Source organism: Ochotona curzoniae, unplaced genomic scaffold (genome assembly GCF_017591425.1).
Source record: "Ochotona curzoniae isolate NIBS_2020 unplaced genomic scaffold, NIBS_Ocur_1.0 scaffold_4701, whole genome shotgun sequence".
Lineage (NCBI taxonomy): Eukaryota > Metazoa > Chordata > Mammalia > Lagomorpha > Ochotonidae > Ochotona > Ochotona curzoniae.
In genome coordinates, this window is record NW_024467122.1 from 30749259 (window position 1) to 30764427 (window position 15169).

The window sequence follows — 15169 nt, forward strand, 5'->3', positions numbered from 1 at the left end:
GGATTATCATGTTAAGTAACTGTGCCTGCCCCATCTGGCTCTTTAAGATTTAAAATAAAAATGGGCCCGGCGTGGTGGCTTAGCAGCTAAAGTCCTCACCTTCGAAAGTGCCCGGGATCCCACATGGGCACCAGTTCAAATCCTGACAGCCCCAATTCCTATCCAGCTCTCTGCTTGGGGCCTGGTAAAGCAGTAAAAGATGGCTCAAAGCCTTGGAACCCTGCATACACATGGGTGAACCAGAAGAAGCTGCTGGTTCCTGGCTTCGGATCGGTACCACTCCAGCCAGCACAAGCGTGAGCTGGATAGTGGGACTAACTGGGTTCAGCTAGGCTTCAACATCCATTGATGTGTACAAGAGCTGAACTGGATGCAGGACAGACTAGACCAGTCTGTTACACATACTGGCAAGCATGGGAACCAGGTCTGGCAGCGGGCCTAGTGGGGGCTAATGGGAGTCATTTTGACTAGGTTGAAGCTCTTGCTGGTGTACATGAGGGCCAAGTGTATGATGGGAAGGGTCAGGTTGGGCCGTAACACCCATTGGTTTGTGTAGAAGGTTGGGGTGGAAACAGAATTGATCCAGCAACTGCAACTACCAGCATGTGCATTGGCTGATGCAGATAATGGACAGAGCTGGACCCTGTAATGGCAAGCACACACAAGAGTCATCTCAGGGATCACTTCAGAAGAGGTTTCTTTAGGGATTTCCCCAACTGAACCACTGGACTCAGAACTCCAACCATGAGGAGAATTACAGGATTGGTGGTCTGACCATAGGGTGCATGTGTCCACTTGGACTCCTCAGTGGCTTAGAGCAGTGGACAGAATATCCAGATGCACATGGAGGATATGGTAGTACATCTGAACCTGCAGAAGACATCTGGTAAAATAATAGAGGAGGGAGGGTAGAACAAACTGATCAGCTACCTCAGTCAAGCATTGGCAGCAAATATCTGGGCAAATGGAGGCTCTGAGGTGGATTATGTCTGCCAATGGACCTTGGAAGGATTTTCTCACTCTTGGAGTGGCAAGACTGATAGCATTTCAGAGCTATCAAAAACACATGGGCCCAGCGTGGTGGCCTAGCAGCTAAAGTCCTCGCCTTGAACACACCGGGATTCCATATGGTCGCCGGTTCTAATCCCGGAAGCATCCAGCTCCCTGCTTGTGGCCTGAGAAAACAGTCAAGGACAGCCCAATGCTTTGGGACTCTGCACCAGTGCAGGAAATGTGGAAGAGGTTCCTGGTTCCTGGCTTTGGATCAGCACAGTACCAGCTGTTGCGGTCACTTGGGGAATGAATAATTAAATAGACGGAAGATCTTCCTCTCTGTCTCTCCTCCTCTCTGTATATCTGATTTTGTAATGAAAATAAAATAAATCTTTAAAAAAACACACACACACACATAAGCAGTGCCCTCAGAGCATGCTTCATACTGGGGACCATGGTATGACATCTGGTGGTGTTTCCCCATACCTGGGCACTGAGGTGGTTGGGAGGCTGGGTCTGGCTTCTCCCTTCCCCAGACACAAGAAAAAGAAAAAGAAAATGTGGAAACAATGGTCCCACCCACTTTCTCCTAACCCTTAACCCTTCCCAACCTATTCAAGTATGTAAACATCAAAAATTAAAAGACAAACTACAAAACTACCTATGCTATAAAATCCAGTCTATCAAACACAAGCTTATAACAAACATTAAAAAAACAAACAGCGACATGAAATGTTTAAGTCAAAATCATGAGACATCACTCCTATGATAGCTACAATCAAAAAGACAAAAAATAAAAAGTGTCAGGCTACGGAAAAACTGGAAAAACTGTCGCCTTTATACTCTACTGATGAAACAGCATAGCTATTTAGAAAACCCTTTGGCAAACAAAAGGCCATAGTAGCATTATTTATAATAGACAAAAACGCAAATAACCTAAATATCTCAACTAGTAAACAGGTAAATAAAATGTGGTGGGTAAATCTGTACAAAGCAATATCAGTAGGCAATAGAAAGAAATGTACCTGACACACGCTTCAGCACACATCAGCCTTGGAATTACACTGGAAAGAAATCAGCCACAAAAAAAAATCTTTGATTTTATTTACACAGAATGACCAGAATAGGTCGATCTATAGAGACAGGAAGGAAATTAATAACTGCCAAGGGTTCGGGAGATGAAGTAAAATGGGACTGACTGCTAATGGGTTTGAGCTTTCTTTGTGGAATAACGAAAATGTTCTAAAGTGATTATGAGATGGGTGTTTGGCACAATGCTTAAGATTCCACTTAGAATGCCTAGGTTCAAGTCTTGGGTACATTTCTTATCCTGGCTTCCTGCTAATGCACATCCTGAAAGAGAGCAGGTTAGATAGCTCAAGTACTTGGGCCCCGCCACCCACGTCAGAGACCTGCTCCGAGACCTGGACTCCTGGCTCTGGCCTTGTCCAGACTCAGCTATTGCAAGCATCTGAGGAATGAACCAGCAGATGGCAGAACTTTTGTCTCTTTGCCTTTTGTATTTTAAATGAAACAAAAAAAAAGTTTTTGGTTTTGTTACTTTTTAATTAGCTATGGTACCATAGCTAAATTAGAGTGGGTGAGGGTTGATTGGGCTTTGCCGCAGCATCAGATGGCAAGAAGCAGGCACTGGACACTAGTTCGGTCAAGTTAAACTCTAAAACCACCTGGAGAGTACATAATCCTTCCTGTCCCTATAGAGCAACCTATTCTGGTCATTCTGTGTAAACAGAATCAAAGATTTTTTTTGTGGCTGATTTCTTTCCAATGTAATTCCAAGGCTGATGTGTGTTGAAGTGTATGTCAGGTACATTTCTTTCTACTGCCTACTGATAGTTTTGTACAGATCTACCCACCACATGGTACCACAGCTAATTAAAAAATAACAAAACCAAAAACTTTTTAAGATTTATTTATTTTGGGCCCGGCGCGGTGGCGCAAGTGGTTAAAGGTCCTCACCTTGCATGCCCGGGATCCCATATGGGCGCCGGTTCTAATCCCGGCAGCCCCGCTTCCCTTCCAGCTCCCTGCTTGTGGCCTGGGAAAGCAGTCGAGGACAGCCCAAAGCTTTGGGAACCTGCACCCGCGTGGGAGACCCGGAAGAGGCTCCTGGCTTCGGATTGGCATAGTATCGGCCCGTTTCGCTCACTTGGGGAGTGAATCATCGGACGGAGGATCTTCCTCTCTGTCTCTCCTCTCTGTATATCCGCCTTTCCAATGAAAAAATAATAAAAAAAATAAATCTTTAAAAAAAAAAAAAAGATTTATTTATTTTATTGGAAAGGCAGGTGTACAGAGAAGAGGAGAGATAGAGAGAAAAATCTTCCATCTGATTATTCACTCCCCAAGTGACTGCAACGGCTGGTACTGCGCTGATCCGAAGCCAGGAGCCAGGAGCTTCTTTCCAGGTTTTCCAAGCGGGTGCAGGGTCCCAAGGCTTTGCGCTGTCCTCAATTGTTTTCCCAGGCCCCAAGCAGGGAGCTGGATGGCAAGTGGAGCTACCAGGATTAGACCCGGCGACCATATGGGATCCCGGTGTGTTCAAGGCAAGGACTTTAACCATTACGCTATCGCACTGGGCCCTAGGCACTGGCCTTTTAAAAATAAATTTATTTTTATTTAAAAGGCAGAGTTACAGAGGGATGATAAAACATACTGCATCTGCTGATTCACTCCCCAGATGGCCACAATGGCTAGAGATGGACCAGTCTGGAGTTAGGAGCCAAAGCTTCTTCTGAGTCTCCCTTGTGGGTACAGGGGTCCAAGGACCTAGGCCACTCTTTGCTGCTTTCCCAGGTCCTTAGCAGGGAGCTGGATCAGAAATGGAGCAGCTGGGACTCAAACTAGTACCTATATGGGATGCCAGAACTACAGGTTGAGGCTTAACATGCAACACCATGGTGTCAGCCACCATCACTGGCTTTTTATTAGTTTTTAACTGTAAAATTATTAAAGGTACAATTCACTAGTTAAGATAATTTTCTAACACTTTTCCAATAAACTAAAATTACAGATTGTTTGGTGCATAGCAGGCTCGTAACTGTTTGCAAGGCTTAACTTCCCCACCTTTGCTAGCTGCCACAATCAGACAGAAAGCATAGGCACTTTTTTCTTGCATGCAACACAGCAGCAGACAGCAAGAAAGTATTATTCTTAACTCAAGGATAAAATTTGTTTTCCAAAGTGTTCCAATGAGAATTAAAGGGCTGTTAGTCAATGGGCTAGGGGTAGGCAAAGAGTTGCTATTTGTTTATTCATTGATTAAACACCTACCATGTGTTCCAAGAATTGTCCCAGAATTAAAAAAAAAAAAAAAGTTCTAACTGCAAATCAGTAAATTGTGGCAGTTCAACACAGAAAAGCAGACACTCCTGGCTGCTTCAGAAAGTAAATTAAGCATTACAAGGGAAGGCTGTGGCACAGCACGCTAGGTTGCCATTTGGGACTCCCACATCCTACACCAGGGTGCAGGACTGAATAGCAGCTACTCAGCTTCTTGATCCAGGTTCATGCTAATTCTCCAGGAAGGCAGCAGATGATGAACTGAGCGTTTGGGATCCTGCCACCCATGTGAGATGCATGGATGGAGTTCCTGGTGCAGCCCCGGCTGTTGTGGCCATTTGCGGAGTGAACGAGCAGATAAGATTGGTTTCCCATTCCCTACCTCTCTCTGTAACTCTGCTTTTCAAGTAAATAAAATAAATCTTTTTTTTTTTTTAAGAGAGACATTTACTCAGTCACTCAATTATTCCACTGCTATTTAAATAACGGTCATGAGCTAAAAATGAAATACCTGGTCAGAATATCCAAGGACAGTGAGGTAAAGAGGTTCTGGGGACAGCAGCCACCCCTGATTTCTCGATTAGGAGAGCAAATAAGGAATGATTATTTGGAAAGCATCATGGACTATATTTTAAAAATCACTACATTAAGCCATAATCCTCAAAACAAATAAAGCAATGAAAATCCTCTTCCATACTTAAAAAAACCCTTGCTGAAAGATGTGGACTTGACTTAGACAAAAATGTAACGGGCTAGAATGAAGACTTAACCTAGGAAGCAGAATCTATACGTGCCCAAGGGTTTCACAGAGTGAAAGAGAAACCAGATGAAATGACTACAATGTCTGGTGTGACTAACCAAGTGGCTAGTGATGCCACTGGCCAATGAATGAATGAGCATGGGCATAGAGAGAAGCTGGTTTCAAAGTTATAGTTAACAGAAAAATGTTTAGGGGGCTTGGTGGTTATCTGGAACGTTCTAAGTATTGCTTTTCTAAGTTGAACCTACATGTGTCCCCAAATTCACACGGGATCAATACTCAAAAATAGACTGACAATCAGTGCTGTGACACGTGCGTTAGTTCACAATGAAAAAAGGAGGTGCATTTTGGTTTTGGAACTTAAGAGTTCTCAGCCAGCACTGCAGTATCTTCTCTTATGAAGACAGATGCTAAAGAAAAAGGCGTGGTAATGACTGGCACATAGAGATGGCACCTGAAAGCCACAGAGGTAAATGGAAGGCCAGTGAGCAAGGGCCATCTCAAAGGAAAGTGGCAACCAGGACAGAAAAGAACCAAAATCATAAAAGCTTTTACTAATTCCCTCCACTTCTCTAAAAGCAAATAAAAGAAAATCAACTACTAGGCAAGCAGACACCATTTATGGTTATCTTACTATATTCCAGTGGCAGGTTCAGAATTTCCAGACAAATGGAATAATCTGTTCAGAAGGGCTTGAAGATGCTTTTGCACAATGTTCCATATTCAGTTAGAAAATATTGTCTATATCAAAAATTGAGGGAGAAGGGGTGAGAGGAAAATACCTTCCTCCTCTTCGGCACTACCATTGCTATGTATTAGGCACTGTACCAAAATGTTACCTAACCGCCTCTCACCCTCATAATAAGCCCACTGGTGGACAAGGAAACAGGCTAGGCTACAACAGCAACTTGCCCACGGGTCCCTCAATCTTAAGAAGTACAACTACCCCTCATCTGTGTTCCCACAGCTCCATGGCTTTAATCAGAGCTTCTAGCACTGATCTTAATATGATGTATATTTATGTGCCTCTCACTATACTGCTTAGCTTCTTAATGGCGGGACTTGTGTCATTCATTCCTGTATCCCCGACAGCCAAGAACAAGTGAATACTTCGTTAAATTAAGTGTATTAAACAACTAGGTTAAGGACAGCATGCAGAAAGCCAACAGAGAAAAGTTGCAACAAATAGTAGGTTGTGCAAGTGGCAGGGAAAGAACCATCAATACATATATCACCCCTGGTTCTGAAGTAACATTCCTGAATCACTTACTGAACGTCCACTACACACCGGAGGATGTGCGAAGAAAATTATACATAAGAAAACTATCATCTGGGCCCCGTCAAAAAGCTGTTGGGAAGTAGTCCCGGGTTAATTTCTATTCAGGAAAGCAAAACACTCGGGCCTGAAACTGCGTACATCTTTACTGGGCTCGCGTCGATGTGAAGACAACTTGAAAGGGTCCCGGCACATCCTTGAACCAAAACTTCGGATGGAAGACACGAGATAAAGACGGGCCAGAGCATCGCAGCCTCGGAGATGACAACCCCCGGCCGGGAAAGCCAAAACTCCCTCCCAAGCCTCCCGGCCCCCAGGCAGGGTTGAGGCTGCCCCTGGCTGCCCCTCGAAGCCTGAGGCGAGAAAAAGCAGACAACTTACCTCACAAGGCACCGATAACGCCGTGGCCCTAAGGGGCCGGGGATTCCTTCGAGCGGCCCCCTGCCGTGGGAGGAACACCAGGAAAGCTCGGAGTAGACAGACAAGAACGGCCCACAACCTAACTCCCCCAACTATCCGAACGAGGGGCCCACAGCGCCCAGCACCGCGACGCCAACTCCCACCAGCTGGAAGACCGACGAATGCCACCGAACCTTCCGCCCAATGAGGAAACGTCACCACTCGGCGAAGTCCTGCCTTGCAGGGCGAGGAAGCCCTTCCGCTTCCGGGGCGCACCGCGGCAGCCGCGTTTTTTTCTCGGACTCTGCCGAAGGGTCTTGGCGGGGGGTGGAGGGTGGCGTTTTGTTGTTTCAAGTGGGCTTTTGCCTTTTCGGTTTGCCACCGTTGGGTGACTTGCGTCAGCAGAGTTCGAGAAAAACGGGAGGCGATTTCGGGAAGGAAGGCCGGCCCCGTGAACTAGCGTGACAGAGCCCGGCCGGCTCGGAGGCTCCTAGAGACCGGCACGTGAGAACTTCGCCCCGGGGCGGGACTTCGGGCTCCGGCCGCCGCGACAGGTGGAACCGGCGGAGGGTGGGTCCGCGCACGCGCACCGCGCCGCCGTCGCTGTTGCATCGGCTGCACCATGGAGTTACGGTCGGCTCAGCATGCAGTTCTCCAGCTCCTGCGGACCGTGGCTCCCGCCGACCTGCCCGCGCTGCTCCAGTGGATGCGAACCACCCGTAAGCGACCACAGCCAGAGGCAGGCGGTTGGGGCAGGGAGTAGGTGGTAGGAGCTGACCTTGGGGACTGAGGCGGTGGGAGCTCCAAAGCCCTTGCTAGTCAGGGTTCTGCGTCTGCCCTGGGCTAAGTGAACCGCTCTGGGGATTCGAGGCTGGAGGGTCTGGTTCTGCGCGTGGTTTGTGATTTTCTTGACAGACGTCCTCACGGGACTCCCGTGTGCCTAACTACTTTTCGGAAAGGAAAGGAGATATGAACGTTTGGCTCTCCTTCCTGTGACTCCCACAGACTTGAGGACTGAGGGGTTAGCACTTGGAAAAGCACTTTACAAGAGAGTGCTGGGTGGAGCAGGACGTGGTGATCCTGCACGTAAAGTCACCGAGGGCCAGTGCGTTTATTTTCCCATGGGAAATGGACCATTTAATAAACGGCTTTCGAACAGGAGTTGCATAGAAGAGAGAAAAAAAAAGTGATTATAAACCGTTACCAGGATTAGTAAGAGTAAGCACAAATCAGAATCGAGAAAGTGCAGTAATTAGATCTCATTATGATGTCCCATCTTAGATTCCACTCTTGGCATCTTTGTGAAACTCCTTGTGATGTTAGAGCCAATCAGTAGGTTTAAATACTGTAATTTTTTCACATTTGGCGGTCCTTGTAGATAAATACGCCGGGTTCCTAGGCTCTTGTACCTACTGGTCTGCAGGAGCCAGGGACACGAAGCCACAGTGTCTAAGGCAGAGGTCGGGACAGGTGAGGAGCTGTGCCAAGCTGAGTCAGAGCAACCACTGGCATGTGTGTGATCTATGGCTGGGAACAGACTCGGTTGGGGAGCAAAGGGGACAACCCTAGCTGGGCTGAGGTTCCCACAAAGAGGTGCATGGCCTGGAAGGGGGGCTGCGTTCTGATCTGGATACAGTTGTAGTCTCCCTTGGCACAAGTGTGGACTGGGATTGGATGCACCGAACCGGGCTGGACCCCGACTCCCCCTGGTGTTCTGGAGGACCAGGGCAGATGTGTGATAGACTAGGCAAGGTCTCAAACCCCTACTGAGCCATGTGTGAGCCATACGTAGGTATGGACAAACCATGGCTGGGCCGGAACATCCAACAGCAAGAACCAGATTGGGTGGAAGGCCAGTCAGGAAAAGCCACAGTTCCTGCTATGACAGGAGGTGGACTGAGTATGGTTGGCTCATGGACCCACTGGTAAGCGTGTAACCTGGCATTGGGAGAGGTTCTGATGGAGGAGCCTGGGCAACTCCTCTGGCAGGACACAGACCCGACAGGTCAGCGCAAGAAACATGATAGGAAACAGCCCAGAAAAGGCCATGGAAAGCTACCCACTGGCATACACTTGGCAGACGTGGGGGCAAGACCAGGCTGAATCTGTCCACGTCATCCACTGGCAAATCCAGGCACCAGTGTGGGTTGACCCAGGTTCGGTCGCAACAAAGACTAGTGCACAATATGGAATGCCGAGGTGAGGTTGCCTGTACCAGAGGGGACCGCAGCGCCCAACCAGCCTGAGAACAAGAAAGGAAGTAGGCAGAGCCAGCAGGGGAATAAGGGAGGGTTCCTTTGCAGGATAGCTACTTCCGCAGGAGAGCATGGGCTGGGATGGGGGCAGACCAGACTAGGCAGAGCTACCACACCTGCGTGCCTCATGTGGACTAGATCAGGGAAAAGCCGAGCTGGGCTGATTATTCCTACTGGTGCAAACAGAATTAAAGTGGGCGAGGTTTAGTTGGGCAGCAGTAACTGGAATCTGGGAGTGGGAGAGGCCTGGGAGGGTAATAGTGGGCTCATCCCTCTTGGGTTACCACTTCCACGGGAGGACATAAAACTAAACAGTGGCTGGGGTGGAATGGGGGGTGGGACAGACTGGATTACTGCTACACTTACTGGCAAACCAGGGTAGGGGCGGTCCTGGTGGGGGTTATTGTGGGTCGCTCCAACTAGGCTGCAGCTCCCACTGGTTTAGGTGAGGGCCAAATATGTGCGGGGCAGAACCAGGCTGGACCGCAACACCCATTGGTTCCAGTGGAAGTCGGGAGTGAAAACAGAACCAACCCAGCAATTACAACCACCAGCTGATTGGAGCGATGGACGGTGCCTGGCCCTGTACTTGTTAGCACATACGAGAAGTTTCTTTGGAGATCTTCCTAATCTAAATGCTGGACTCAGAACCCTAACGAAGAAAAGAGAGAAGACAGAACAGGTCAACCAACCATCTCAGCTATGATGGACTATGTGAATCAGTGGATTTTTCAAAGACCTCATAGTGCTTGGAGTGGCAAGATTGACAGCGATTCATAACTGTTGCAATATCAAAACCACTCGAGGAAGAACCTCAGAGCATGCCCTACACCCGGGACTTGGGGAGGGTGGGAAATTGGGTGGGCCTTCTCCCTTAATACCCCCCTTTTTAACATGAAGGTAACAATATGGAAAACATACTAGTATTATCCACTTTCCTGTAGCCCTTGAACCTTCTTACTCTAACTAAGTATGTGAAGAATGTCAAAATTAATTTTATTAATAAAAAAAAAAAAAAAAGAGACAGGCAACAATCTGGATATGGCTACAGTAAATAAAATTCCTGCTTGGAAAATGTGCATCACAATGGAACTCTGCATGAATAAAGAGACGCCCTGGGGAATCCTTAAAAAAAAAAAAAAAAAAATACGCCGGGTTCAGTGGCTCAGCAAGTGATAGTGAGGCTTGGCCTAAAAAGAATTTTTTTTTTTTTTTTGGCCTAGAAAGAACTTTTATAGAAAAAATACTGATAGAATTTCATCTTTTTTTTTTTTTTTAAGATTTATTTATTTCACTGGAAAGAGAATTAGAGAGGGAGAGATCTTCTATCTGCTAGTCTACTCCCTATTATATACCCAGGGCTGGCAGAGCTGGGTCTGGTCCAAAGTTGGGAGCCTAGAGCTTATTCCAGATGTCCCACCTGAGTGCAGGGGCCCAAGGATCTGAGCCATCTTCTGCTGCCTTCCCAGACCACGGGCAGGAAGCTGGGTCAGAAGTGGAGCAACCAGAACATCAACAGGTGCCCATAAAGGATGCTGGCAATGCAGGCAGAGGATTAGTTTACTATACCAGTGCACAGGACCCAGCTTTGTCTTTATACCCCATAAAAATATCAAGATAGGAATTTTCAAAGCACAATAACTAGCCTATCATTTCAATCCTTTATTGCAGGTCCCACTGGGATTGCCTGGAGCATCCCTCCCTGGCCAGGCCCGGGGACCCTGCAGCTGAGGTCCTGTTGGCACATAAGGTGAATGGGCAGCCTTCGCCTCATGACCGTCACTTCCCTGTACAGCTGCTGGCTTCTGCTGTGCTGGGTGCCGGCCATGTCACATGGCTGGACAGTGGAAAGGTCACAGCCGTTGGCAGCCAGCGGGGATTAGAAAGGTTTCTCTCCACCTGTATGACTCAGCTCTGTCAACTCAGGAACCTCCTGTTCAGTTGGCCTTCCCAGGATGGGAAGACTGGGGAGTCAGGACAGGGGCCATGTGTGGAGCAATGGCAGGGCCCTGATCTGAGTGGAACTCTGGTTGGGGACCAGACCTGGCAGGCAGCTGAACTGTATGGAGAGCAATGCTTGGGCTTGGCATCTCTGACTGCCCCTGGGCCGACTGGGCAGAGAGAATTGAGCATTGTGAGGCTGTGGATGCACGCTAGCATGTGTGGGCAGGTGTTATAGCCCTAACTGGAACATTCAAGGCAGTGGCAGCTGTATGTGGCTCGCCTTGTCGGTGTCTGTTATCCCTGTTCATCTTCCTGCCCAGCCGTCTGCACCATGGGATCACTTCATCCCCTTGCCCACCCACCCTTCGGCCTCCTGGCCACAGGAACACCTTGCCCTTTTCCACTCCCAGGAACTTAGCCCCGTCCTGTGCCTTCCCAAGCCTTGTCCAGACACCCCTCTCCTTCAGCACTGTGTTAGGCACCCTTGCTGCCCCTGTCCCAGTGCTAGGAGCTAGGAGCTGTTGGTGCAAGCAGACACTGAGGAAAGCAGTTCTGGAGCTAAGCAGCTCTGTCTTCCCTCACTGCCAGTTGTGAGCCACAACTCCAGAGAGGTCTTATTTGCTTTCCTTCTAGATTCTTGAGGAAATGTAATATGCATAAGAAAAGAGTGAATGCAATTTCTACTTTCTCTCTGGGGTACTAGAGGATTGTGGGTAAACTTAGGGACATAAGTTTCTTCCTTTATATTCTATTTTTCTAAATTTATCAGTAAAGTGGTATCTGATTTTAAAATATCATCTATTGCTTGTCTTGGGCCTAGCCCAGTAGCCTAGTAGTCCTCGCTTTGCGTGCGCTGGAATCCCATCTGGACACCGGTTCTAATCCCAGCCATCCATTTCCTATCCAGCTCCTTGCTTGTGGCCTGGATATGCCAAAGCCTTGGGATTAGTACCAGTGCCCATATGAGATCCCACAGTGTGCAAGGCAATGACTCTAGCAACTAGACTACTGTGCTGGGGCTTGAGTGCCCAGCACGTTAGCCTAGCAGCTAAAGTCCTCATCTTGCATGTGTCAGGATCCCATGTGGGCACTGGTTCTAATCCCAGCTGCTCTACTTCCTGTTCAGCTCCGTTCTTGTCCCTGGGAAAGCAATCAAGGATAGCCCATAGTCTTGGGATCCTGTACCCCAGTGGGAGACCTGGAAGAAGCTCCTTGCTCCTGGCTTCAGATCAGCTCTGCTCTAGCCATTATAGCCATTTGAGGAGTAAACCAGCAGACAAAAGATCTTCCTCTCTGTCTCTCCTCCTCTCTGTAAATATGCCTTCCCAATAAAATAATCTTTACAACAAAAAATGTCTTTATTTGAAAGGTAGAGTTACCCATCCCATTTAGTGCATCAGCACTATCATAATACACTACCGTAGTGGCTGGAACTAGGCCAGGCCGAAGCCAGGAGATTCATCAAGGACTCCCATGTGAGCACAGGGAACCAAGGTTTTGGATCTTCCTCTGCTGCCTTCCCAGGAGCATTAGCATGGTTCTGGGTCAGAAGTAGAGCAGCCCATAGCCTCAAATTGATGCTCATACAGGACACAAGTTCACAGGTGGCAGTTTAACTTGCTGTGCCACAGTGCCAGCTCCTACCTTTTCTTCTGCATCCCTCAGCACAGTCATTCATTCCAAAAATACTGAATGCCTACGAATAAGTCAATGCTGCCTACTTCTTATGATTGCACAATTATTCAAATACTTTTCTAGTGCAGGTGCCATGATGTAGCAGATAAAAGTTATCATTTGCAGTGCCAGCATCCGTTTGGGTACTAATTGGGGTCCAACTATTTCACATTCAATGCAGATCTTTGCTAATGGCCTGGGAGAGCAGCAGGCCCCCTGCACCCATATAGGAGACCCACTAGCAGCTCCTGGCCCATGCCTCATAGCTTTGGACAGACCCTGCTCTGGCTGTTGAGGTCATTTTGGCAATGAGCCAGCTAGTGGAAGACCTTTTTCTCACTTTTCTCTCTATGCGACTTTGCCTATCAAATGAAAACCATGTATGTAAAAAATCCTTGCCTTCAAGAAGATTTCAGTCTTGCAGAGCTGTTTATGATCTAGATTTCTGATTTTAACAACATCAGCTGAGAAGACTTTAAATGTGTTCAGGGCAATAGTTTTCAGAACAAGACCCAACATCACTGACTACAGAATACGTTTTACTTTTTAAAAGGTACTTTTTGTGTCATTCTCCAACAAACCCAGTAGTCAGGAAACTAAAGCATCCTATTAACTTAGAAAAGAATTTGGATTTCTGAGTGTTTGTTAAGTTTGTTAAGAAGCGAGAATGTCATGTAGTTTCAAACAAGAATATATTTCCTTAAATAAATCGAAAAAATAGCGTATTAGCATGCTTGGTTACCAGGATACTTCAGAAAGCTGGTGGAAAATGGAATTAAAGTATATTTGTTAAGGTGTTAAGATATTTAAAGTCCCTGCACATGAAGAATCCTCAGAAAGTTTGTGATCAGGTGGGTGTTTGGCAGAGGAGTAAGCTCTTTGGGATTCCTGGGTTTGAGTTCCAGCTCCACTATCCATTCTCATTTCTTGCTAATGTACATCTTGGGAAGCAGCAGGTGGCAGCTATTTCTCTCCCACTGTCCTTTCTTTCGACTTTTTTTTATTATTGAAAAAGAAGAACTAGACGGTTTTGCTAACAGGTGAAATCAAGGAAATTTTAAATACATGGAAATAAATAAAATTCTTTTTCACCTTAACATGCTTTATTATTTGAAGGACAGTGACAGGGAAATCTTGTGTCCACTGGACCACCTCTCCCCAATCACCCGGATGCCCATGACAGTCAAGCCAAAGCCAGGAGCTTGGAAGTTAATGTGTCTCCCCATTAGTGTGCCGCCCCCTAGGGTGTGCACCAGAAGGAAACTGGCATTGGAAGCATAGCTGTTACTGGAGCCCAAACACTCCAACATTAAGGCAGTGTCTTAACCAGACACTCTACCCAGAAATAAAGTTCTTCATCTCTGGAAGGATAGTGGTTTCAAAGATGGGATTATGCATCCAGAAGCTAAATATAGTGAAACTAATCCCATGTTTTTGTTGTTCTGACTTTAGAGATCATTCATTCATATGAATCACAGAGATTTTCCATTGGTTGGGTCACTCCCCAGATACCCAACAGTTAGGGCTGGGCCAGACCAAAGTCAGGAACAATGAGCTTCAACTGGGCCTCTTAAATGGGTGGCAGGGATCCAAGTACCCAAGGCATTATACACTAGCAGAAAGCTGGGTGGAAAGTGGAGCAGCTGGCATGCAAAATCAGTACCTCCATGTGGGATACAGGCATCCCAAGCACAGTTTAGCCTGCTGAGCCACATGGTCACCCCTAGCCAAGTGCGTGATCAGGTTGATGTAAGCTGAAGAAGAATTTGAAAAAATGAGAGTCTGCATTTTATTTTGCTGCATCTTAAGCTATTGGTCTCAGAAGCTGAATTGCAACACAGTGAGAATACACTGGATCTGAGAGGCAGGGGTATTCCCTCTCCTCAATTTAAAAGGATTTAAACTAACAGTGCCTCAACTCCTTGGTTCGGATCTGAAGCTGAGAATCAGTTCCCTTCTATTCTCTGAGACATGTATAAAATAGACTGTCAGAATCAGACCATCTGAGAGTCACTGTATCCCAGTGAGTGGAACTAAGGGGGTTTAGCCATTGAGTCATCACGCCACGTTGGGCCCAAGGTTTTTTTTTTTTTTTTTTTAACAGTGGTTTAACATTTATGTCAAGGGGCTAGTACTGAATTTATGGTGATGGTCTGATTGTAGGGTGCTAACTGATTCAGTGTCCAAGTAGGTGCAGAAGAAGAAGGATTCAAAACTAAAAGTGGTGGGATTAGTGTTTTGACACAGCGATTAAGCTGCAGCTCACCATACTGGCACCCCACATGGTCACTGATTCAAGTTCTGACTGTTCCACTTCTGTTCAGCTTCCTGATGTTCGTCTAGAAAAGTAGTGGAAGACGGCCCAAGCCTATGGGCCTCTGCACCTGTAAGAGAAAATCCGGATGGAGTTCCAGACTTGTGGCTTCACTCCAGCTCAGCAGGGGCAGTTGTAGTCACTTAGGAATTAGCAGATCTGCCTCTCCATCTTTCTCTTTAATGCTAGAGTGGATATATAGAATATGGAATTTGATTCATGGATTGTCAGCTTTGGTGATTTTTCCCATA

General features: G+C 47.0%; 2 protein-coding genes across 4 annotated transcripts in view; one reads left to right on the plus strand and one right to left on the minus strand.

The window, feature by feature from the left end:
- Positions 1-6966, minus strand: part of SRP54 (signal recognition particle 54) — a 44724-nt gene extending 37758 nt beyond the window's left edge. The window contains exon 1 of one of the 3 annotated variants that reach the window (XM_040969221.1): positions 6714-6966. The gene's annotated coding sequence lies outside the window, so the exon portion shown is untranslated. The remainder of the gene's footprint in view (positions 1-6713) is intronic. The other 2 variants (XM_040969222.1, XM_040969223.1) reach the window with 2 other exon arrangements.
- Positions 6967-7035: 69 nt separating this feature from the next.
- Positions 7036-15169, plus strand: part of LOC121148876 — a 36550-nt gene continuing 28416 nt past the window's right edge. Inside the window, exon 1 of the mRNA XM_040969225.1 lies at positions 7036-7450. Within this exon, the coding sequence (XP_040825159.1) occupies positions 7354-7450 (97 nt within the window). The 5' untranslated portion in view covers positions 7036-7353. The remainder of the gene's footprint in view (positions 7451-15169) is intronic.